At 38.5% G+C, this 25,014-nt stretch overlaps 2 protein-coding genes and 1 pseudogene across 5 annotated transcripts in view; 1 reads left to right on the forward strand and 2 right to left on the reverse strand.

Moving 5' to 3' along the window:
• The window catches only part of LOC118721924, a 33,474-nt pseudogene extending 32,356 nt beyond the window's left edge, over positions 1-1,118 (forward strand).
• Positions 1,119-2,849: 1,731 nt separating this feature from the next.
• LOC123652577 (streptococcal hemagglutinin-like) lies at positions 2,850-12,223 on the reverse strand. 2 transcript variants are annotated; one of them, XM_045583469.1, is made up of 2 exons: positions 10,984-12,221; positions 2,850-3,684 (listed from the first exon to the last, which is right to left on the reverse strand). In XM_045583469.1, the coding sequence occupies exons 1-2, from the start codon at positions 11,378-11,380 to the stop codon at positions 3,674-3,676; spliced, it is 408 nt and encodes a 135-aa protein (XP_045439425.1). In that variant the 5' UTR covers positions 11,381-12,221; the 3' UTR covers positions 2,850-3,673. The 2 variants fall into 2 exon arrangements, with proteins under 2 accessions (XP_045439425.1, XP_045439424.1); XM_045583468.1 differs by lacking the exon at positions 2,850-3,684 and adding an exon at positions 8,827-9,853 and having other exon boundaries at positions 10,984-12,223.
• A 3,712-nt stretch (positions 12,224-15,935) lies between these two features.
• The window catches only part of LOC118722029 (nucleolar and coiled-body phosphoprotein 1-like), a 34,381-nt gene continuing 25,302 nt past the window's right edge, over positions 15,936-25,014 (reverse strand). For 2 of the 3 annotated variants that reach the window (XM_045583470.1, XM_045583471.1), the window contains 2 exons: positions 18,714-24,057; positions 15,936-18,617 (listed from right to left, as the gene is read on the reverse strand). In XM_045583470.1, coding sequence (XP_045439426.1) covers positions 21,180-23,567 — 2,388 coding nt within the window. In that variant the 5' untranslated portion in view covers positions 23,568-24,057 and the 3' untranslated portion in view covers positions 15,936-18,617; positions 18,714-21,179. Of the gene's footprint in view, positions 18,618-18,713; positions 24,058-25,014 lie in introns of those variants that run through there. The other variant, XM_045583473.1, reaches the window with a different exon arrangement.

The raw sequence follows: 25,014 nt of genomic DNA on the forward strand, positions 1-25,014 counted from the left end.
ACCTAAGGCAGGGGACTGAGGACCGTGGTGGCTGCCAGGGTCGGATTGAGTGAGGGGCCAGCTGGCTCCTCCACCCTCGGGCTTCGCTTGGGCAGCAAAGGGAGAGCCAGCTGTTACAGCTCCCTGGGGAATGAGCCAAGCTGGCTGCCAGCCCAGAGTCAACTGGTTGGACTGAGGCGCTGTGGGCTGCCATGGCCAAGCAGCACTCTGGCTCTCTGGTGGTCATACCCACTGATACACTGTATGGCTTGGCATGCTTGGTGAGATCCTCGATGGTACTAGATGCAGTGTACCACCTCAAGGGCTGCAGTGAGGCCAAGCTGCTGGCCGTGTGCTTGGGCCATGTGGTCGACGTCTACAGGTGCTGTCATGTGAAAATACCTGAGGGGCTCCTGAAAGACCTGTTACCAGGACCAGTGACCCTGGTGACAGAACGCTTGGAGGAGCTCAGTAAAGACCTGAACCCCTTCACTTCTCCTGTAGGCATCTGGATTCCTGACCATGCCTTGATGCAGGACTTGGCCCAGATGTTTGGGGAACCACTTGCTCTCACCAGTGCCAACTTCAGCTCCCAGCCCACTTCTCTGAATGTGGAGGAGTTCCAGGACCTCTGGCCTCCGTTGTCCTTGGTAATTGATGGGGGGCCAATGGGGATGGCAAGAGCCCCAAGTGTTGCCTCAGCTCAACTCTGGTTGACTTGTCTGTGCCTGGAAAATTTGGTATCATTCTTGCAAGCTGTGCCCTGGAAAACACTATGGTTGTCCTCCAAAGGAAATATGGGCTGCTCTCTCACAGGGATCCTGCTGAGACTTGGGAGGCAGGAGGACCCAGGGACTGATGCTAGATCTTACATGTCTTTCTACTGGTGGATGCCAAGGCCTCACTTGCAGAGGCCACTGGGCCACAGCATCACTAGTCTGACTTTCAAGGCAGTTTGTATTTATGAACACTGTAACCAGGCCCCAGAATAAGCTGGTTTAGCTTCACACCTGGGGAAGGGGGCTATATTTATTGTCTGTAATTTCATATGTCAGCCAAAAACTGAATAGAGACTTTAAGAACATTCCTAGGATGCTCTTGTTCTGATAAGCTTCTTCTCCCCACTCCTCTCTCCTTTTGTAAATTCTTGAAATATAATTAAAATAACATTTGGAATCTAGTAAGAGGTGTAGAGGGCCCCCTGGGAAGGCACATGGGAATTTCTTTAATTATTATCAGCTAAACTCAGAGTGACAGGCAGAGCCAAGCTCTGGGAACATGCTTCCCCAAAAAGGCTGGACATGTTATCAGTACTGACTTTTTACTTTTGCCCAAAGGTGTCTTTGATATGTAAATCCAGTCAAGCACCAGGAATGCTTGGGCCTACTCAAGAATGCAAATAAGCTCATTTGATCCTAAGTTTTGGTGATATTTCCTGGTATTTGGGGGTATATAAATAAAAACACTGCATGGGCTCCAGGTCCCTGCCCCTCCATCAGAGGAGGCAGCATCCCACCCAGCTCCCAGCTTGATTCTATTTGTGCATCTTGCTTACTTGCTTGCTTTTATTTCTTAATCCACAGCCGCCTCCACTCAGGAACTGGACCCGCTCCTTTTCTGTGCTGGATGCAGAAAAGAGAGAAACCCCCAAAGAGAGGTGGTGGTATTTAAGGTCCAAATAAGCTAGAGTGCCAGTTGGTGCTGTTTAAAAGTTTCAAATGACCAAAGGCTTGAATTTTGTGCTCCTGAAGCTGGAACCAGGTTAGCATAAAGACTGTAGAGTGGCAGGCCAAACACTTTCCTCTGAACCAGGTGCTGATGGTGTGGCATGTTGTAATTGCCTAGCGGAGGGTCATTGTTTTCTATTAATGGTGAGAAGTCAGCTCAGTTGGCAAGGAGTAAGATGGGGGATCCAAATTAAAGAGTATACTATCTAATAAAAGAGTAATATGCAAATTGGCTGTACATTTGCTACACCCACCAATCAGGAGCAAATATGCAAATAAACCTAACCAAGATGGCTGCAGCCACAGAGAGCAGTAGGGAGGCTTGGGTTTCCTCAGCTGCCTTTGGAGCCCATGTCTCCACTCAATGTTACAAAGTTTCAATTATAGAAGATAAATAAATCCCAGATCCCAGGGTCTCCGCTTGGGTCACCAGGGGGCATGGCTGGCCTGCAAACCACCATAGCCCCTTGCCCAGGCCGTCCCACACCCCAAGGGAACCCCCACCCTGATACAAGACACCCTTCAGGGCAAGCCAGCTAGCCCCAACCCATGCACCAGGCCTCTATCCTATCTAATAAAAGAATAATATGCAAATTGACCATAACTCCAACACACAAGATGACTGCCCCCATGTGGACACAAGATGGCCACCACAAGATGGCCAGCAGGAGAGGGCAGTTGGGAGGGGCCAGGCCTGTAAGGGAGGGCAGATGGGATGATCAAGTCTGCAGAGCAGGGCAGTTAGGTTTGAGCAGGCCAGCAGAGGAGGGAACTTGGGGGTGACTGGGCCTGCAGGGAAGGGAAGTTGAGGGGGGGATCCAGGCCTGCAGGGGAGAGCAGTAGTGGGGACCAGGCCTGTAATGGAGGGCAGTTATGGGTGACCACACCTGCAGGGAAGGGCAATTAGGGGCAATCAGGCTGGCAGGGGAGTGGTTAGGGGGTGATCAGGCTGGCAGGCAGAAGTGGTTAGGTGCAACCAGGAAGGCAGGCAGGTGAGCAGTTGGGAGCCAGCAGTCCTGTGAGAGGGATGTTTGACTGCCTGTTTAGGCCCGATTCTAATGTCTAGACAGCTGAGCTGAACCGGAACACATGACACACAAGACAGAATTAGTATGCAATCACATAGGATTTATTTACCTATTCCTAGTGGGTCCTCAGCTCCAGTAAAGGCCACCCGGCGATGCATACTGAAGGACAGATGATGAAAACTGAGACAGACAGGCGGCTGCAGTTGTTTCAGGCTCACACGGCAGAGCAATCAGGGGCTTGTCTCTCAGAGCAACATGGAGTCCTCCTATTATCAGGCAGGAGACCTCAACTGAAGACAATCTCAGGGTTATATAGATTGTGGTAAACAACTTGTGTCCTTATCAGTGTGGGCCAAACGGTCTGCCTTATGCTGGGAGCAGGGCGTTTACACTTTAAGGGTTCAGAGCTTTTCCATCAAGATAGTGGAGTGTTCATTAATTTTGGAAGTTACAGAGTATTGGGGGTTTCCATATAGCAAACATTTCACATAATAATTATTTCATACATTAGAGGGGTTACATTATTATAAAATTCAGTAACAGTGGTAATCATATTTTAGAATAAAACAATGAGATATTTCTATTAAAGTAAAATACAGAGGAGAGACCTCTTCTTTATTAATCAATATAAATCAGCATTCTCCTGGAAGTCACAGATCTTTACCAATGTGTCAAAAGGAAAACCAAATTAGAAACAAACATTCAAAATGAAAAGACAAACTTTCCTTATTTACAACTGACATGATTGTATAGCTAGGAATTAAGCATAATTAACTGGGGAACAAACACAGAACTAAAAACAGAGTTTAAAATGATGCCTGGATATAAGATAAATGCAAAACCCTTTGTTGTAAAGATGCCAGTTCTTGATAGGTGACTCAAAATTTCTGAGGCACTTCCAGGAATTTTTTTCTTTTTATTGGAGTTGATGAGTTAATTCTATAATTCTTCTGGAAAAAGAAAATGTAAACAAATAGCCAAATAAATTTGGGGGGGTAAAAAGAATGGGTTTCAAAATATATTTAATTAATAAAAAATTAATTAAAGTAGTTAAAATAATTAATCCAGTAATTAAAGCAGTGATATATTAGCTCAGTAATAGATAAAAATTGAACAGAAAATAAACAAGCCTGCTCATATAATTCATGATGAAAACAGAATTCCAAATTAGTGTAAATATCATTCAATACAATAAATAAGTTGGGAAAACCATGTTTTCTGAAAAAATTAAAGTAGGTTCCTACTTTTGACCATTGGTATACACACAGACAAAAACAACAATGACAATTCCATATGGATTAAAGCACTAAGAATAAAATATGTAAAATATTAGAAAAAATATTGAATAATATTTTTATAACTTTGGGATATAGAAACCTACCTTAAAATGGGACAAAACCAAGAAACTATAAAAAATTAAAATGTTTGCCTATTTACATAATTAAATCTTGATGGAAAATAGCATTATAAATAAACTTGTAAAAAGCCAAATGGCAGACATTTATAATATATAAAAGACAAAAGGATACTATCTCTAGTATCAAGAAAGAAAAAAAGATAAATGACTCAAAAGAAAAATAGGCAAAGGAGATGAACAAGCAATCTCCAACAAAATAGAAATAGCTAATAAATATATTAAAAGGTGCTTAACTTTAATAGGGGGTAGGAGGAATAACTTAAAGGAATGAGATTGGATTTTTCATCCAAAATGCTGACAAAATAAAAAAGAATGATAGCATCCAAGCCTGCTACAAAGGCAATTTAGCTCAAACCCTTTGATCTGGCAGTTATATTTCTAAGGTTCTAGCCTATAAAAATACTTCTAAACATGCAAAAAATATATGTAAAAGAATGATTTGTATAGCATTGTGTATAATAGTAAAAACTATTAATCCAAATATCTATCATTTGGAAAGAATTTAATAAATTACATAATAAACCTACTATGGATTTCTGCTGGCTGATACAATGGCTTTCTATTGAACATAAAAGGGAAGGGGGAAGGACAGTAAGTTGTAGAATAGTAGTTAAGTCCTCACTTAACTTCATAGATAGGTTCTTGGAAACTGTGACTTTGAGGGAAACAATGTATAATATAATAAAACCAATTTTACTAAAAGCTAATTGATAGAAAACAATAATTAAGTTCTTAGGGCATATTTCTAGTCATAAAAACATCTCCAAACTTCTAAAGATCCAAACACTTCTAATATCAAACACTGAAATAAATGTGCATTATACATACATTTAAGAAAAATGAATAAAAACAAGTAACAAAATGATTTTCCAACCTTCTTATTCCAGTTCAGATCATGGGTGACTGGAGCTGCTCCTCAGGACACAAGATGGGATCCACCCTGGACAGGATGCCCTTCCATGGCAGGGCCTCTCACACACATCTACACTCACTGAGACTGGGACAATATAAACATACCACTTCATGTCATATGAACATTTGAGAATGTGGGAAGACACCATAGTCCCTGAAGAAAATCCACACAGACATGGAGAGAACGTACCCTGTCCAGGAATTGATTTTTCTCATCAATTTTAACAAAACAAGATTGAACGAAACAGTATTAGAGAACCTAGTGTAGGTATAGCATGATTCATATTAAAAAACACACTAGAGACCCGATTTTGAAGATTTGTGCAAGAATGGGCCTTCCTTCCCCTGGCTGAAGCACCACCTTTGCTCCAGCCGAGAGCTGCCTTTCTGCCTTCCCACGCTGCCCTGGGGTGGTGTGGAACACCTGCATTGTCGCCATGGCAATGATGCAAGCATTCTGCCCTGTCCCCAGCTACTAGGTGCCTGAATATGCAAATTAACCTGCCATATTTGTTGGTTTGATTTGCATACTCACTTACTCACTCCTGATTGGCTGGTGGGCATGTTACTCTTTTATTAGGTAGTTGAGAACACATGCATATAAACAAAAAATGTTCTTGTAAGATTCAGAGCAAGTAAATCATCATGCCTGGAAGAAGAATATTTTTATTTGTTTCTCTACATACTACTACCCTTTTAACCTTCTGAGATTCATATGTGAATTTAGTAACAGAAAAAAAATAACACAATCTCACTCTATAAGACTTGGATTAAAAAAAAAGAAATTCTAAAGAAACATAAATAAGCTATATGAAATTTCACTACACAGAGACAATTATTAGCATTTCAACACTTTCTTTTCAGTTATGTATTTTTTTACATGTATGAGTTCTTATTTTATGTAAATTTCAGCTTGTTTTTCAATTAGTATAATATTGTATATTCCATTTAAAATTTTAGAGAATAAAAAGCCACAAGAGAATAAAAAGTACATGTATTCCAAACCCCTAGAAATACTTGCTTAAGAAAATATAAAATTCCAAGTGCATAAAAGTGTATTATAAATAATTCATGCATACTATCATAAATCACAGACATTATCTCAGTGATCCATGCGTGGCCCTCTTCTAATTTTTATGCATTAACTTGTCCTTTGTTTAATTTTAATTATAATCATATAATTATTAAAGTCAATAATATTCTTTTAATTACATAATGAACACTCACCCACTCACCCATTGAACCTGAGCACTAGAATACTGACAATAACTTCAATCCACTTCTATGATTCTCTCCTATTGTGGCCCCATTTCCTCAACTCCAAGGACTACTATCATGACTTTTTATTGATATTCCTTGGCTTTTTAAATAATATATTTTAATCCCAAATATATATGTATGCCTAAATAATATAGAGCACATCCCCAAAAGTATATACACACTATAACAGCTGATAGCTAAATTTTGAAAATTAAATGCATTTTAATAAACATTGCCTTTATTATTATTCAAAGTATGTGTATACATTTTTGGGGCACTCTATAGTTATTAGTTTTACTTGTTTTTAAATAAGATATAAATGATATCCAGTTATACATAGTCTTCTGGTACTTGATCTTTTAATTTAACATTACAGAAGTAAAATCCATTCATATTATTGCTGTTTAGCTGTATAATATTCCATTGTACATTTTCCTTTTGGGACATTTACTATGAACATTTTAATGTATATTCTTCTGGTTATTTTTCTGAGGACATTTTATAGTTTTCTTTCTACAGTTTTTTTGTTTGTTCTGTTTTTTTGTTAATCCTCACCCGAGGATATTTTTTCTATTTATTTTTTAGAGAGAATAGAAGGGAGGGAGAGAGACACAGAGAGAGAAACATTGATGTGAGAGACATTGGTTGTCTCCCACATGTGCCCTGACTGGGGCTGGGGTTCCCGCCTCCAAACATGCTACCCACCTTTGACTGAATTGAAACCAAGACCCTTCAATTCACAGAACCAGTGCTCTTACCACTGAGCCAAAATGGTGAGGGCTTTCTAAAAAAATTTAATAACATATATATAGATAGATAGATAGATAGATAGATAGATAGATAGATATAGATATAGATATAGATATAGATATAGATAGATATATTTACATTCCTGTGACTTTTTTCTCTCACTGATGAAATCTTGTGAACATATTCCCATTTCAGGAAATATTCTTCTGTGGTATAAACTTAAATGGTTGTATAGTATTCCATCATATATTTACAATATCATTTTATTTATCCACCCCAATTGTTGGACATCTTGGTTACTTATAATTTTTATGCTCTGATAAGTTTTATGTTGAACATATCCTTTAGATCAGCAACTCTGCTTTTAAGACTTTATTCTAAGTAATATCTGAATAAATTCACACATAATAAAGTACAGAGCCACCATCTAGGATGAAGCAGTTTGTACTCTGCACAACTTGCACAACATATATCCTCATCACAGCAGTTTTTATAATAAAAAAATAACTTAAGTAAATAAGCAATATATTAAAATTATAATATAGATGCACAGTTACTGACATAAAAAGATATGTACAATTTATTAAGTGGAAAAAACAGGTTAAAAGAATACCATTTTATAACATAAAGCAAACATACCTGTGAAATAGTATGGAAGAACATACACCAAAAATGTTATAGCATTATCTCTGAATATTGAGCTTATTTTAGACTTTAAGTTTTTCACTGTGCTTACTTATACTTTAAAGTATTTTCAACAGTAAAACTTGATTATATGTGCAACAAAAGGTGAATAAATAGTGATTTTATGCACAATGCACAATCATTTAAAATTTTTTTCAGAAATATAAAACACTTTCACATTGTAAGAAGTTTGGAAGAAAAAAGAACATAAAAAGATAAATGAAAATCACACATTATCTTATCCACCTAGTGATAATTAGTTCAAATCTATAATGGGTTTTTTGCTAGTCATTTGTCTGATTATATATCCTATATAATAAAAGGCTAATAAGCAAATTAACTGAACAGCAGAACAACCGATCACTATGATGTGCATTGACCACCAGGGGACAGATGCTCAACACAGGAGCTGTCCCCTGGTGGTCAGTGTGCTCCCACAGGGGGAACATTGCTCAGTCAGAAGCTGGGCTCATGGCTGGTGAGCCCAGCAGTAGTGGTGGGAATCTCTCCTACTTCCATGGCAGTGCTAAAGGGAGCAGGCCTAAACCAGCAGCTGGACTTCTCCCAAAGGCTTCCGGACTGAAAGAGGGCACCAGCCAGGTTGAGGGACCCCTCCCCTGCCCCAAGTGCAAGAATTTTGTGCTCTGGACCTTTAATTTAAAATAATTACAATCATACGGTATATAATCCTGTATGCCGATTTTAACTTAATCCTATATAATAAAAGTCTAATATGCTACCAGTTGCCTGGTAGACCATTCAACCAATCAAAGCATAATATGCTAAGGCTGCTCAACTGCTCACTGTGATGTGCACTGACCACCAGGGGACAAATGTTCCAAACAATAGGTTAGCTTACTGCTGGGATCTGGCTGACTGGGAATGAAGGAGATAAGCCAGACATACCCTAAAGCCCTCCCACAGTCCCTCCCTGGCTGACCAAACTCCTGCACCCCTCCCTAGCCCCGATCATGCACCTGTGGGATCCCTTGGCCTGGCCTGCACCCTCTCCCAATCTAGGACTCCTCAGAGAGTGTTGGAGAGCCGGTTTCGGTACTATCCAGCAGGCCAAGCCAAGGGACCCCACTGGTGTACAAATTCGTGCACTGAGCCTCTAGTAATATATAATTTAAATAGACCATAAATTTTTAATGGAATGATATCCATCATATGAAAATAGCACATTTACTTAATTATGCTCTTAAAATTAGACCTGTAGGTTATTCTGTTTTTAACTATACCAGATAACTATGTGAGGAATATCTCTGTGAATGAGCTATCCACATTTCAGATATTTCCCTTGAGTAGATTCATTGAAATGAAAATACTAAGTCAAAAAGTATAAAACATTTTTATGTCTCTTGATATCTATTGTCAAAACTGCACTTATATATTATGGCAGCATGGAATAATAGGGGGAAAAGTCAAAATGCATGGATTCCATGCCCATATTTAGTATTTGCTTCTTAACCTCTGATTAGGTAAAAGCTGACATAAAAACATACATCTTATCTAAGTCACAAGGTTATTGTGATAATCAAATGAGAATATAGATCCTTTGGTCACCATAAAAATTACTTTCTCAGGAATATTTTCGTTAACTTTCCAGACTCTCACAGCACCCTATATTACTTTTCCTTCATGACCTTAGGAAACTTAAAAAAATTTTGTTCAAATATTTGAACATTGCCTGTCCCCCAGATGATTTTATGTTTCATCAAAATATGCCATAGTACACAGTTGATAATAAATATTTGTTGAACAAATTGATGAATGTGTGAATGAATGAATGAAGTGACAACACTTTGTACACTAAATCATTAGACATTTGTAAGGTATTTTATTTTTATTATTAATTTGTATTATCATGTAGATAATTCTAAATCTTTAGAAATTTCTCGCTTAATCAAAATTCCATTATGTGGCTTTAATGCTTATAATGCCAATCAGAAGGTATAGGAGCTGAGGCTTAGAAAACCAAGTAGTTAGTTCTCTAGATCAGCATGCTGGGCGTTAAGGAGTTGTAGTCACCATTAGTCAGTCACAAGTTAGTAATAGGAATCCAAGAGGTCAGTGATATTTGAAGCTGGTGGATTCTGGAGGTCAGAAACAAACTAATGGTAAATGGTCTAGATAGTAAGGTAGCAAATTGGAGAATGGTCAGAGATAAGGAATTAAGGTAGAAGAGAGAGTTACATTTCATACATCAGTACTCAAAGCATGGAGTTATGAATATGATTCTAAATCAAAGGGTACTTGAACTCAGTGCTCTCATAGTATTTCTACCCAAATACTTGAAAATGGCATGAAGAAGTGTTTGTGCATAGTCCCATATACATGAGCAAGGGATTGATGGCAGCTAGTTAAGGAATAATATCTATGAATACAAACACATAGGTTCTGATAGTGACAAGATACAGTAAGACTGTTTGTATATAAGGTTTTATAATAGTCTACATATAAAATTAGAGCAATTAAGCTTTGAATCTTATAATTATCATCTTGATTAGAATATCAGATATTCTAATATGGTGGTTAAAATCATGGACTTGAAAGTAGGCTAGTTGGGTTCAAATTCTAGCTCAATAATTTATAAGTTGTGTAGTTTGAACAAGTTACTTCACCTTTGTGTGCCAGTATCCTCATCTGTAAAACAGGGACAGTACCTACCTCAATAGGTTCTTGGGAAAATTAAATAAGTTGATGTATATAAAGATCTTAGAACAGTGCCTGGATATAGTAAATGTTACATAAGTGTTGTTGTTGTTGTTGTTGTTATTATTATTATTATTATTATTAGTCACATAAGGCCAAACAAAAATTGATGTTATAAAAATGGATAAATACACTGTATGTTAACTTTAGTTAAAATAATAAACAGTCTCTCAATAGTATTTTTCATTAAAATGAGAATTCACCTGTACCTAAACATAGTTGACTATACAAAAATTATAATCATTAGTAAAGTAGAAAAATTTATCACAGCAATCCCATATGTGTGTTTATTCTATAGAAGGTATTTTGTGAACATATTCAAAAGCTGTAAAGAATAAATACACATTTCCTAATAGCAAAAACCACTATTTTTGAAGCTAATTCTACTAGAATTAGGAATATTGACTTGTCTGTGGAATGATCTGAACATAGACTTGGGAAGACTAATTTAGAAAAAGTCTGGACCTGGGGAAAGGTTGGAAGACCTGAACTATGGAACATGTTGGAATACCTGGATATCGGAGACACCGGAAGACCTGAATGTTAGCAGACCGGTACACTGGAGACAGAAGACGTGGATTTTGAGCCCATTGTTGGAAAACTGGGTAGTTTTCGGAAGACATGGTAATACTGGAAGACATGGAGTTGCTGGCAGACGTGGAGATGCTGGCAGACGTGGAGATGCTGGCAGACATGGTGATGCTGGCAGACGTGGAAATGCTGGAAGCCCTGGAGATGCCGGAAGACCTGGAGGTGTAGGAAGACATGAAATTCCGGAAGACATGAATTTTCTGGAAGACGTCACTTTGTTGGAAGACGTCACTGTTGGAAGACGTGGGTATGCTGGAAGCTATAAATTTGATGGAAGATGCAGCTTTGTTGGAAGACCAGGGTTTGCTGGAAGCCATGGATTTTCTTGGAAGCCATGGATTTGATGGAAGACGTGGATAGCCTGGAAGACCTGGAACTGATTGGAAGATATTGATTTCCTGGAAGCCATGGCTTTTCTGGAAGACATGGATTTTCAGGACGACCCGAATTGTCCGGAAGATCTTGACTATTTGGAAGATGTAGGTTAGCTGGAAGACCTGGAGGTTACTGGAAGACGTAGATCTTTGTGGAAGATCAAGAGTAAGTGGAAGACATGAATTTTCTGGAAGACGTAGTTTTATTGGAAGACTTTGATTTGGTGGAAGTCATATATTGGTTAGAAGACCTAGATTTTTCTGGAAGATGTGGATTGTGTGGAAGACCTTGAAATCATTGGAAGACACTGATTTTTCTGGAAGACGTGGGTTTTCCTGGAAGATATGGATTTTGTGGAAGACCTGTAATTGCTGGAAGACTGGATTAACTGGAAGGTGTGGATTGTCTGGAAGACGTGGTTTATCTGGAAGACGTGGATTGTCTGGAAGACGTGGATTCTCTGGAAGACTGGGATTAGCTGGAAGACCTTGATGTTGTTGGAAGACCTGGAGTTACTGGAAGACCTGGAGTTACTGGAAGACCTGGAGTTGTTGGAAGACCTTGACACTGGCGCCATTGGAAACCCTGGACATTGGAGACATTTGAAGCACAGGGTGTTGGAGACATTGGAAGCCTTTGGTTTTGAGGATATTTTATTATTCTGGAATTTTGGAGACATTGGGGGCCCTGAATGTTGGAACTCATGGATATTAGAAGCCCTGAGCACTAAAGACATTGCAAATCCCTAAACATTGGAAGGTACTGGCAATAGAAGATCTAGACAGTTACAATTCTAAAATCAGAAACCCTGGATATTGGAAAATCTGAATATTGGTGTACTCATATTAAAAACATAGAATTTAGAAGATCTAATTTTAATGATGTTGTAAGTCAAAGATATTGAAAGTCCTGGATATTAACAGACCTAGATTTTAATATATCAGGATGTTAAAAGACATAGTTACTTAGATTTTGGGGATATTTGAACACCTGAATGATGAAGCAGGTTCTTGAAGATGTTGAAAAACTTGGGCATTGGAGAGTCTGGTAATTTTATAAGACATTATAAAATCAGAATTTAGGAGACATTAAAAGTTGTAGGAAATGAATAATGTAAGTTCTGCACTAGGATACAGTGAAATATGAGCTCTAAAAGATTGGTATATAGGAGGTAACAGAGAATTGGAAATATAGTAAAAGTGGAAGTTATAATTCAGAACTCTGAAAGATAAGACCTATTAACTTACAGGTTTATTGTTGGAGATTTTAGAAGACCTAGATTTTTAATGATCCTAATATTGAAAAAATTAGAAAACACTGGCATTGGAGATGTTACAGGCAAAAGAGTGAAAAGATATGGATGTTATAATATTTAGAATATCTGGCAATTGGGGATGTTGGAAGCTCTGGAGTTCAGAAGACCTGATGTTAGAAACACTGAAGAACTTAAAAATCTAATCTTAAATATATTATAAGGTCATGTTGAAAGATATTGTCAATGTTGAAAGACTTTCATATTAGAATCTTATATTACTTTTAAAAACATAAGGCTACTGTAATAAACTTTGATTATGTCATTTCTTTCACTACGAACCACAGGGAAAGGCCATCCTAGAAAGGTGACAAGGAAGAAGCAGGGAAATTCAAGTTAAAATACATAGTTTGGTCTGGCAAGTGTGGCTCAGTAGTTGAGTTTTGACCTATGAACCAGGAGGTCACGGTTTGATTCCTGGTCAAGGAATATACCTGGGTTGCAGGCTTGATCCCCAATGTGTGGTGTGCACGAGGCAGCCAATTAATGATTCTCTATCATCATTGATGTTTCTCTCTCCCTCTCCCTTACTCTCTGAAATCAATAAGAATATATATTTTAAAACCACATAGTGTGAATGGGCTGGAACCTATCTTAGTCTCTATTAACTGGCCTTCTTGGTATGTACTGGTTGACAGGATAGAAATGAGAAATTATCAAAGAATAAGCAAAATCAAGACTAGGGAAACGATTTGGTTTTAGATAAGGGGTCAGCAAACATTCCATAAAAAGGATCAGATAGTAATTATTTAAGGTTTTGCAGGCCATATGGTTTGTGTTGTAATTACTCAACTTTGACATTGTCATACAGCTATATAAATGAGTGGGCATGGCTTTATTTTTGAAAAAACAGGGTTGGGGGCTAGATTTGGTCCAATGGCCAGACCCAGATCTAGATGCCAAATCTAGAGTATGGTAAACTTAAGTATATTCCAGGCTAGCAATCACATGCAAGAGAATGGATAGAACAATTTGAAGCCCAATGGTAAATAAATAAACTATGTATGTGATGATGCTCAGGAGAAGAGGCTGGAATGGAGTTTAGATTTGCACTTGGAGCCCTAACAAGGTGATTTAAATACAGAACCAAAACTAAGTGGATAGTATTCAGAGCCCAATACAAAAGGGTTCAGTGAGGATGACCTAATTTAGTAGGCTGAAAGCTTAAGAAGAAAATTAAAGAAATTCACCCCTACACACTGAGGTCATCTTGCCAGGACTAAGTGCCACTCTCCCAAAGAGACAGAATAGCCAGCCCATGGCAGACAAGAAGTCAGTGGCAAACCCCTCTCTCTAAGTCCCATGTTCTTATCATATGGCACACATCATATTCCTACCAATTAATCAAGAGTTAATGCTAAGTATTTTCAATGATGGAGGAGAATGAGAAGGAGACTACACCTTGGTAGGCATATCTCAGATACTCCAGTTTATCCCTCAGAGCTTAAGTGATAAATAAGCTTAAGAGATCAGGGTTGACGTCTAGGAAGAAGATCCTTAGTAGTTAGCCAGATAGGTCTGAGGCATGCAGGAATTATCATATGTACTTCATGAAAGAGAACATTGGCATACAAAACTGAGTAAGGTACACTGGAACTTGGCAATGATTTGAAGGTTAAGTAGTGGAATATACAGGGGATGTGAAAGGTAGGTTTACAATTGTGAATATATGAGACAGTTTATTATTGTATTATTATTTAATTAGCCTGCATTTTTTCCCATATGAACAACTATAAACCTACTTTTCCCACCCCTGTACAGACAATGTGCAGCTACTGAAGATTTTTTAACAAGGAAGTAACAGAATCAGAATTGTGCATAAAGGAAGTTAGTATATCAATATAAAAGACTATTAGATATATATGCTAGAACAGAAAAAAAAAATCAAGTAAGAACACTTAAAGAACTGGGATGTGTATTATGAGGCCACTACAATCAACTAGGTTAAGTGATAGTGGGGGATTGGATAAAGGCAGTGACAGTTCTGTTGCCTAGCAGACATAGCATTAGAAATAAATGCTCCTCAATCTGAATACCACTATTTTAAACTTCTTGAATGCCATCACAGAATACATGAAATACAAAGAAGTCCAGAAGACAGTTATGAGGAATTTTCCTCACCTAGTAAGATTACTTAGACATCCAATTCTCTCAAAGGTAGTTGAGCCAATAACTTGTGATTTAAGCAAAGTAAGTCTTATATAGTTTGATCTTTAGTTCATATCAACACAAGAGTGATTTAATTATCTTAAAAGTGAAATCAAGTTGATGGATTATATTCTAGAGACTAGGACTATTCTACATGGTAAAAAAAAGTCATTACTTTCAATATCTAAATAAATAAATATCATGCAACAATAACCACATTGTAAATATAATATATGGAATCACTATAGGTCAAAGAGTAACAAAGAGACAAAGGAGTTATTATGTTAGGTATCTCTCAGAAGCAAACAAATAAAAATATTAAAAATGAATTTTTATTCCTTCTCTATTCTTAAAACCATTAGGCATACCTTATTTTGAGGAAAATTTGATAAAATATTAAAATTTTGCAAAGACATGAATAAACTATCATATCCTAGTTCTATAATGCTTATTTGTTATAATAATAATAACAGAAAAAATGTGTGTGCTTTTTATGTGTCAGGCACTGTACTAAGCATCTCATATAATCTCATAGCAAGCCTATAATGCAGGTATTTTTTTTACCCTGTTTTACAGATTAGAAACCCAAGTCTGAAATGATTAAAAAACAAAACAAAACAAAACAAAACAAACATGTTCACAGTCACAAAGCTGGTAATTGGCAGGGACAGGATTGAAAACAAGTCTAATTCCAAAGCCTTAGGCCATGTGCTGGCTTCTCATGCCCCAGAGTTATTCTACCAGGACTAAGCAGCACTCACCCCAAAAGAGGAAGTCTTCAGTGCAGGGCATACAAGAAGCCAGTACCAAAGCCCTCATTCTGTCTCATGTTCTCATCATTGCACTCATCGTACCACTGCCAATTAGTCAAGAATCAACCCTGAATGTTGGTCATGATGGGTTATTATATCTTAGGTTATATGTAATAATGCCAGACAGATGAAATGGAATGTCTCAAGTCCACTAGGTTCATATTTAATTTATCAATATCTGTTGTACATGCTAATGAAATACACTATCCTTTCATCTATGTCCTCTATTCTTTCCAAGAACATATACACTTTGTTCATAGCACATCATATTTCTAAATTCTCAGATAAACAACCAGAATACACTGATTTCAAAGGCCATTAAAAGGTAATAATACTATGTGAAGTTCAGTGATCAATGCATTTCACAACACAAACATGACTCACACTCTTTTAGACTATACACAATGTAGAAGCCCTTTATTAGCATTCAGGTAATGGCAGTCATGTAATCTAATGTTCAGATTAAAGAGCCTTCTCTGTATTTTTATTTTAAACAAACAAAAGGCTCTTTTCAAATGTACTGCCAGTTTTCTAACATTTTATACAAATTTCAGTAACCTGGGCTGCCTTTTCTCCATACCCCCTTTTTTGTCTTTTTGCCAGTTGTTAAATATGTCTGGAAAGGAGGGAAATTCCATGCACTTCATAATATTGAATACAAAATTTTACCCGAGTCATTCAACAGCAGAAAGATTCTTTCCACTCAAGCTCTACAGATACTAAAAGAAATATCAAATTTCAATTTTGGGGACTAGCCTTAACTTTAAAATGATTAAGACTATGCCAAATTCCATGGAACCTTGAAATAGTAACCATATAGAGTTCTCTGTTTTGGCTTATGAAAGCAATAAATACAAAATGCTAAAGTGTATTAATCAAAATATTTATTCATTATTTTCCCCAAATCCTGTAACTCAGAAGAAAAACAGTAATTATCATAAAAAGAAACTCAAAGGAGGTACTCTCTATCTTTTCTTCTAGGAAGTTTATGCTATGTTTGTTTCCCTTTTTTTTCTTTTTTCTTTTTCTTTCCCATGGCATCTATGTCTAATGCTCTTTTCTGGGAGGGACTAAAATGTGATAAAGCTTAAATCATAAACACAATGTTTAAAATAACAAGAACATAAGACAGTAACACTACTACTTGGTCTATATGAAAGGGCTTAGTTACTCACAAAAATCAACCAATGATGTTGATACCTTTCTATAAAGATAACAATGTCAGAGATAGAAGAATCTTAGGGACCAAGTGGTCCTATTCTCTCATTTGGCACATAAGAGTAAGGTGATTTGACTAAGACTGTCCATTTGCCTAGTGACAGAGCAGAAACTTGAAATTGAGGTTACCTAACTACTGGGCCCATACTATTTGCATTATATTTTCTATTATAATTCTGTTTAGATGTAGAACAGTGGTTTGCCATCCTGACTATGCAAAAATATCACTTGAGAAACTTTCAAACTATACAGATGCTGGCTCAATTCATGATTCAGCATACCTAGAAACAGGTCCCAAAATTTGTATTTTTACCCCAAAGCTCCCCATCAAGATTTTTGAATTGCACTAAGTATTAAGAATAATTGTGGCTTAGAGCAAGAGAATAACCTTCTCTGGCACTATGACAAGTCACTAGCTCTAGAATAACCTATAAGAAATGTTCCAACTCTCATCTGCCTCTTTTGAATTTGTTAAGGAATGTGTCATTTCAACTGTAACTATGCAAGCAAGCCCTTTAAATGTCTGTATTATTTTTTTTACCTTTCCTCTGATCACTTCAAGCTCAGATATAGATAAGCTATAATTCAGACCTTTATGCTGCAGGGATTGGGGAATTACTGGATTTCTAACACATTTAGGGAAGAAGTATCAATACTTTTTTTTTTTTTTGAGGATATTCAACTATTCAAATCACTAGGAAGACCAGATATAAGAATAGAATCTTTCACTATGACATGTCCTGACCACCAGGGGGCAGTGCAGAACGAAGGAAGGCCCCAGCCAGCATCTGGCAGGCAGGGAAGGAAGGCCCTGATTGGCCCTGATCACCGGCCAGGTCTATGGACCCTACCAGTGCACAAATTTTGTACACTTGACCTCTAGTCCATTATAAATACACCAGAGGACCAATGTACGGAGTTCGTGCAAGGGTAGGCCTTCCTTCTCCCGGCTGCTGGCACTAGCTTCCCTCTGACATCCGGGACCCGGGCTTCCCTCGCAGCCCTGACTTTGTCCAGAAGGTCTCCGCCTAGACCAAACATATATAATTGCTGAAAAACAAATTAATTTATATCAAACTACTTAAAATGAGATGGTTTGGATAAATTTTGTTGAGATAGAAAGTTAGGCTTAAAGAGAATTACAATATATTTCAGGTTCAAGAGTATAAAATCAAGTTGTCCAACCAAGTAGAGTAGCCCCTTCCCTAGGTACTGGAATTGATTCCTAAAACCCTCATTGCAAGGGAATTTGTACTGAAAGAATTTATGAGCTTTGGGGGGAAAAAATTGATCAAGGAAAGGAGTATTATTAAAGCTCAGATAATTGGTTTGTTCACTGAAATAAAACACCAGGTAAAGTGAATTTTGATGACATTTTACTAAATTTACATTAGCAATAGTGATTATTGGACAATTAATTCCTATTTCACTCTGATCTCAAGGTGAGGACAATCATGCATTAATGAAAATGCTGGTCATCACAGTAGTGAGATGAAAGAATTGAGAAAATCAAATTTTGTCTGCAGATAAATAAGCTCTGTCTTCTCCACTTTCATCCTCTGGCACCTGGATCACCATATCATCGGCTCTGATCAGATTCTCAATCCCAGAGTTCACATTTCTGCGCACAGCCTTTCTGCCTGCCGTTTGTGGAATAGGTTTGAATGACTTGAACCGATCTCTTTTCCCCTGTGGAGCAAAGCAGAGAGACAAGACTTATTGACCTTTGTTTGAAAGTTTCTTATTTCTATTTTACAGGGTTATGAGTAATTATTTAATCCTTACCTGGAGGTCAGTAAATATTCCACCGAAGGATTTTCCTCTGAATCATGGAGACATTTCCATTTGCAGTATAGCTACTTCAACATTCTTGCAGTTCTGCATAATAACCTACCTCTTTTATCAACTTTCAATGTGACCACATCTCTGAAATTTTTCTCAAATATCTTCCAACAGTGAGAATCTAACAGTTCAGCAACATCACCTAATTCAATGTCTTTAAATCCTTTACCACCTAAAGGTTTTGCAGACAATAAAATATTTTCGATTTCTTCTACCACTGGAAGGAAACTTGCAGAATCAGTTACAACCTCATTCCAAAGTTTCTGCCAAGCTCCCTTAAGGGTCGATCATTTACTACTCTCACTGCTTCTTCTACTTTTTAAGTGTTACAAAGCAGAAATTTTGCCAAGCTTTTTTCACAGTAAGTTTTTGTGTCTCTCTCTTAAGATCTGCAAGGTAGTCAAACACACACTGAATATAGCACATCATGAACATTTTTTACTCCCAGATGCATGGATTGAAGTAGGGTAGTGATAATGGGGGAGATGGAGATGACCTTATCACAAGGATCAGAATTTACTATTATACTTTTGCCAAGGGGAACAGTGTCCAGAATAAGCAACACTTTTTATTTAAGATATATATATTTTAGTTTAAATATTGTTTAACATCAGGAACAAAACACATTAAGAACAAATACAGTAAGACCTCGATATAACAGACTAATTTGGGTGAGGGAGTGACCTTGAAAGCCAAAAGTCTTATATAATAAAGTAGGTTTTCCAAGTGCATTTGTTTAAAAAATGGCAAATTAGTTTAACTGTTTTTTACTTAAGTACTGGTAGATACATTTGTGTAATTAAAACTAAGTATGTATGAAAAGTTTAATTTCACAGAAAACTTTTCTATATGTATTATTGTAATTTTAAATTTATACTGAATAGATCTAGTATATGGGTACATTCACTAGTCACCAGGAGTAAACAAATGAACACAGTTGGGGCAAGGCTTAGCTTACTTCAGAAAACCAGCCATCACTCATTAAAAGTGCTACAAATGGGGGCATCTGTAATACTCGCAACAATAAAGATACATTTAAAAAAAAAACTGCTACAGAAAGTCATGCCACTTGACAACAGAACCCATTACAGTATGTGATGCGGTGCGATCACATACTAATCAGTCACTGAATATTATTCACCAAAGTGACTCTTAGATTTAAATGTGTAGAATATAGCTGTAGATATGTAATATTTATTTATGTTGGTGAAATTACTACAATGTATTTTTGAACATATGGCCTATTTGCTAAAATTTGTTAAAAATGACAGTGAATTAATAACAAAACATCCCTGTTAATTTAACTATAAGCAAATCTTGGTTTAAAGCATTTTAAAATTGACAGGGTGATAATTTTCACATATAACATACGAACAGGACATTTGTCCGTAAAATTTGAAGTCTGTTAAATCAAGGTCCACAAAATTGAGGGTTTACTGTACAAGGGGTGGTTCTCAGTCCAAATTTTATGGTTTCCTCTTCTCGTAGACAGAAAAATGTTTATCACATTCTCGTATAAGAGGATACAGGATTTGAAATCTGTGAAGCAACATGGGTTTAATAGTCACCACAAACATTGGAACAAAGCAGATCTTTTAGTTTGTCTTTTCTAGGCTTGAAACTGCTGGTCTTTTTCTCATCTTCAACAGATGTGCAAATAAGTACGCACTTCCAGAATAGGACTATTTCATCAGCTTTGAATACCTGTTCTGGCAAATAGCCATTTTCCTCCATCAGTTTCTCCAGGTATTCAGGATATTCTGTAGCAGCTTCATAATCTCCTTCTTTTGCCAGATACTTTTTTCATACAGACATAGCATTTATTAAACCTATTCAACCACCCATTACTTGTAATGAATGTTATAACTTTTCATCTAGATTGAAATTTAAATTTGCATATTTGGGGGATGCTTGCTGGCAGATTATATATATACAGAAAGAGAACTATTTAGCCCTCTCTGTTTCAGAATCCACAAATACAAATCTCTTCACATTTCCTCTATTTTGACATTTCAAGTTCTATGTCATTTTCATAATTATTCCTGTGTGTCCCTCAACTCACTAGCCTTATTAGCTTTCTCATTTTTCTTCATTGTATGAATTATAGATTTATTAACATAATAAAACCCACCCTAAAGGTCTTTTTTTTTGTGACAGCTAAAACTAATTTTTATTTACAAAGAACATCCCCCTTATCTTGTCCTTGCTACTCAACACTCACAAACAAATCTGTACAAAACTACAAACACAGAAAAGGACCAGAGAGGATGTTCAGATACAATGTCTTCGGACCTATTCCAGGCTGCTGACCTCACCAATACCTCCCCACTAATAGAGCTGAGAGCTCCTAGGTCCACTGGGGAAAGTAATCTTGGATCATTAACCCTGCTTTGCTAGGATCACCCCAGGTCACTCGCTGTCAAACTTGATTGAATTAACCTGAACAGAAATGGAGCCTCCCAGGTAACTGCCCCACTTCTTCTTGGTCTTCTCATGCCCGAAGGATTTGCCTTTGGTGAACTTCAGGACCTGATTGGCTCGTTCCCCCCAGTCTCCGGCTGCACCTCGCTTGGCATCAAAGGAGTTGTCTGCCACTCGAGCATCCACCTCAATTTCCTCCTCCCTGATCCTTCGGAACGGGGATGATGCCCTTTTTTCTGCTTTCTTCCTTTTTGGAAATGTGTTAGGGGTCTGGGGACTTATCTTCTTGACTGGAGGAGTCTCTGCCTCCATGGCAGCCTCATTCTGCTTTCGTTTCTTTCCTAAACCTGGCTTAGAAACTGCTACTGCTGCCTTGGTCTTTCCTTCCTCCTGCTTGTTGCTGTTCCTATCTGCTTTCCCATTCTGGGTAGTCGGTGCAACAGTGTCATTGGTTTTGAGGGCCTGTGGTTTAGGAGTACCCTTGCCCTTGGGCTTCTCCTCTTCCTCCTCCTCTTCTTCACTGGAGTCATCTGAAGAACTGCTGCTGCTCTTGGCCTTTATTGTCTTTGTGGAGGTTGGCTTGGTAGGGGCTACAGCTCCTGCTGTCTTCTGTGGCTTCTTTTTAACTAGGGGTTTAGATGCCTTATCTTCCTCCTCTTCCTCACTGCTAGAGCTGTCTGACTCAGAGCTGCTATTTCCACCATCCTGAGAGGCCTGTTTGGCAGGCACAGATAGCACTGCTTTGGCCATCACCTTGGCCTTAGGGGTGGTCACTGTCTTCTTCGCATTCCCCACGTCGTCCTCCTCCTCCTCCTCACTAGAACTGCTCTCCTCCTCACTAGTGCTGCTATCAGCCTTTTTGCTCAAAGGCTTCTGGCCACTGCCTGCAGGCTGCTTGAGAGCTGTGGCTGTCTTAGCTGCAGGCTGCTTGAGAGCTGTGGCTGTCTTAGCTGCAGGCTGCTTGAGATCTGTGGCTGTCTTGGCTGCAGGCTGCTTGAGAGCTGTGGCTGTCTTGGCTGCAGGCTGCTTGGGAGTGGTAGCTGGCCTACTTGAGGGATTTTTGGTGGCACTAGCTGGCTTGGCAGGAGCTTCCTCCTCAGAACTGTCAGAGTCTGAGCTGTCGGAAGAGCTCTCTGCTGCCTTCTTTGCTGGAGCTAGTTTAGTGGCTGCTTTAGAGATGACTGGCTTAGCTGGCGGCTTCTTTTCTTCTTCAGAGCTTGAATCAGATTCATCACTGCTGTCATCACTGCTCTCTTCAGGCTGTTTCTTCTCTGCAGCTTTCTTGGGAGCCTGGGTTCCCAGGGACTTTTTGGGTGGGGGAGCAGAAGGCGGAGGGACTGAACTATATGAACCTGGTATTTTCTTCATGGGCTTTTTCTGCTCCTCTTCCTCCTCCTCACTCGAGGAGTCCTCACTGCTGGAACTGTTTTGGGTAGGGGTGGCAGCTTTCACTGGAGCCTTGGCCACTACTTGCTTTTTAGGCACAGTCTTCTTAGAGATGGCTGCTGCCTTCTCCTCCTCTGAGTCATCGCTGCTGCTACTGCTGCTGCTGCTGCTGCTACTACTGCTAGCTGCTTTGCCACTTGCTACTTTAGGTGCTGCTCGAGTGGGTGTGCCTGGTTTGGCTGGGGCTTTAGCCTGAGCTTTTGCCGCCACGGGTGTTGTCTTTGGCTTCTGGCTCTTTGGTGCCTCATCTTCTGAGCTTGAGTCAGAATCAGAATCAGAGCTCTCGGTCTTCTTAGGAGGAGTTTTGACCACCTTGGTTTGGGGCTTAACTCCCTGGACAGGCTTTTTCTTTTTGTCCTCCTCTTCCTCCTCTTCATCACTGGATTCTTCACTGCTGCTGCTCTCTGATGCATTGCCTGAAGCCTTTCCAGGATGCTGAGGGAGACTGGCACGCTTGGCAGGTACAGAAACTTCCTTAGCTGGAGGCCCTTGGGCTTTCTCCTCCTCACTGCTGTCTTCACTGCTATCACTGGATGAAGTCTTCTTTTTAGCCTTCTCAGTCACTGGTCCAGGTACATTTGCTTGTAATTTCTGCTTTGGAGCCTTGGTGGATCTACTGAGCCAGAAGCTATAGATCTCCAAGAGGGAAGAGGCATTGGCATCCTGCTGGGTAGTGCCTGTTGCCTTGGCGAACTTCTTGGCCACCTCTGAGAGTTGGTTATCGCGCAGAAAGCCGAGCACAAGGGGATACAGGTCGCTGGGAACCACACGGGGTAAGCCGGTGTCCTCCATCCTCCGGGCAATACGTGTCACTACCGCTGCCGATGCACACGACTCAGGAACTCGGGAACCCAGCGAGGTCGGGGCGGAGCCCACCCTAGAGGTCTTGGTTCCATTGTTATCAAGTATTTTGTTTGCAATAGACATCATCTTTGTTGCCCTCTTCACTCGTCTTGCATTTATTCCTATCCCCTACGTTTTTGCTTTTTTGGTTGGAGGCTCTTCTTACCCAAACATATGTAAATTTACAATTAGTGACTGTTTTATATCACTGAGTGGTACATAGCACTAATTTGGAATATCTGAGAAACAAATGACAACATTCACCTGAAAAATAAAAAAGGACAAAACAGCTTTTGCATGACTACACGTGTGTGACTGACAGCTGCAGAAGGAGCAACAGACAAGAAAGAACAAGGGTAGGGGCAAGCAACAAAAATGTTGGTCTCATCACAAGAGCTAGTCAGCAAGACAACATGATGTTGACTTGAACTTGCATATTGTTCCAAAATTCTCAAAGATGTCAACTAGGTAAACTCAAAATTTTGTATGAGAATGACTTGCAGTTGTGGAGGGATCACAGAATTCAGGAGTCAAGGTCAGGCCACCAGGCTGAGATGCGAAGCACAAATATCACCATCTAGAAGAAAGTGTTCACAAAAATAGGAAATGAAGGCAGGAACAGAGGCAGTCTGCATAAGTAGATTATAAGTTAGAGAGGCAACAGAAATTTGGAATAATAATAATAAAATATGCCCAATTGCCCTTACAAAGGCTGAACCAATTTGTATGCTCACTAACAGTGAATGACAATCCTTTTCTCCCATACGCTCACCAACATGAAATATTACCAACCATTGTAATTTGTGCCAAGCAGAAGGTGAATAACAAGATATCTCTCATTTATGTTTTAATTTTCATTTCTTTAATCATCCTTCCATATGGTAAACCATTTCCATATCTTCATCTTTAAATTGTCTGTTCATATACTTTGCCCATTTTAAATTTTTTCTTACTGATTTATGGGAAATATTAGCATATTGGGGAACTCTTATTTTTTTAATACATATTTTATTGATTTTTTACAGAGAGGAAGGGAGAGGGATAGAGAACTAGAAACATCGATGAGAGAGAAACACCAATCAGCTGCCTCCTGCACACCCCCCACAGGGTTGTGCCGACAACCAAGGTACATGCTCTTGACCAGAATCGAACCTGGACCTTTGAGTCCAAAGACCAACACTCTATCCACTGAGCCAAATTGGTTTCGGCGGGAACTCTTATTTTTAATTCTTTGTTGCAAACATGATGCCAAGCCTGTCGTTTATTTTTAAATTTTATTTATTTTCTTTTTCCATAAAAATGTTTCACATATTTATGTAGTCAAATGTTTCATACCTTGCTTTGAAAAGCTTCTACCTCCCTAAGAAGATAAAATATGTTCACCTGTTTTCTGTCAGCATTTCAACCAGGAACAAGGTGTGTTATTTATTACTGCTACACCTTGCAAGGATTTGTATGTACAAACAGGATTGAGTTCATTGCAGCTTTTGTCACGAAAGGACATTTGGTCTTAAGGGGTTTGCTTTTATACAGC

This window comes from Pipistrellus kuhlii, unplaced genomic scaffold, assembly GCF_014108245.1.
Source record: "Pipistrellus kuhlii isolate mPipKuh1 unplaced genomic scaffold, mPipKuh1.p scaffold_m20_p_19, whole genome shotgun sequence".
Lineage (NCBI taxonomy): Eukaryota > Metazoa > Chordata > Mammalia > Chiroptera > Vespertilionidae > Pipistrellus > Pipistrellus kuhlii.

What these genes read in the sequence shown, in the direction of transcription:
- LOC123652577 (XM_045583468.1), bottom strand. Translation starts at nt 11,380, where the DNA reads ATGGCTTCCAGCAAACCCTGGTCTTCCAACAAAGCTGCATCTTCCATC. An exon ending in CCGGTGTCTCCGATATCCAG is followed by an intron (nt 9,854 to 10,983) that starts GTATTCCAACAT and finishes TCTGACCTCCAG; the next exon opens with AATCCACCAGCTTCAAATAT.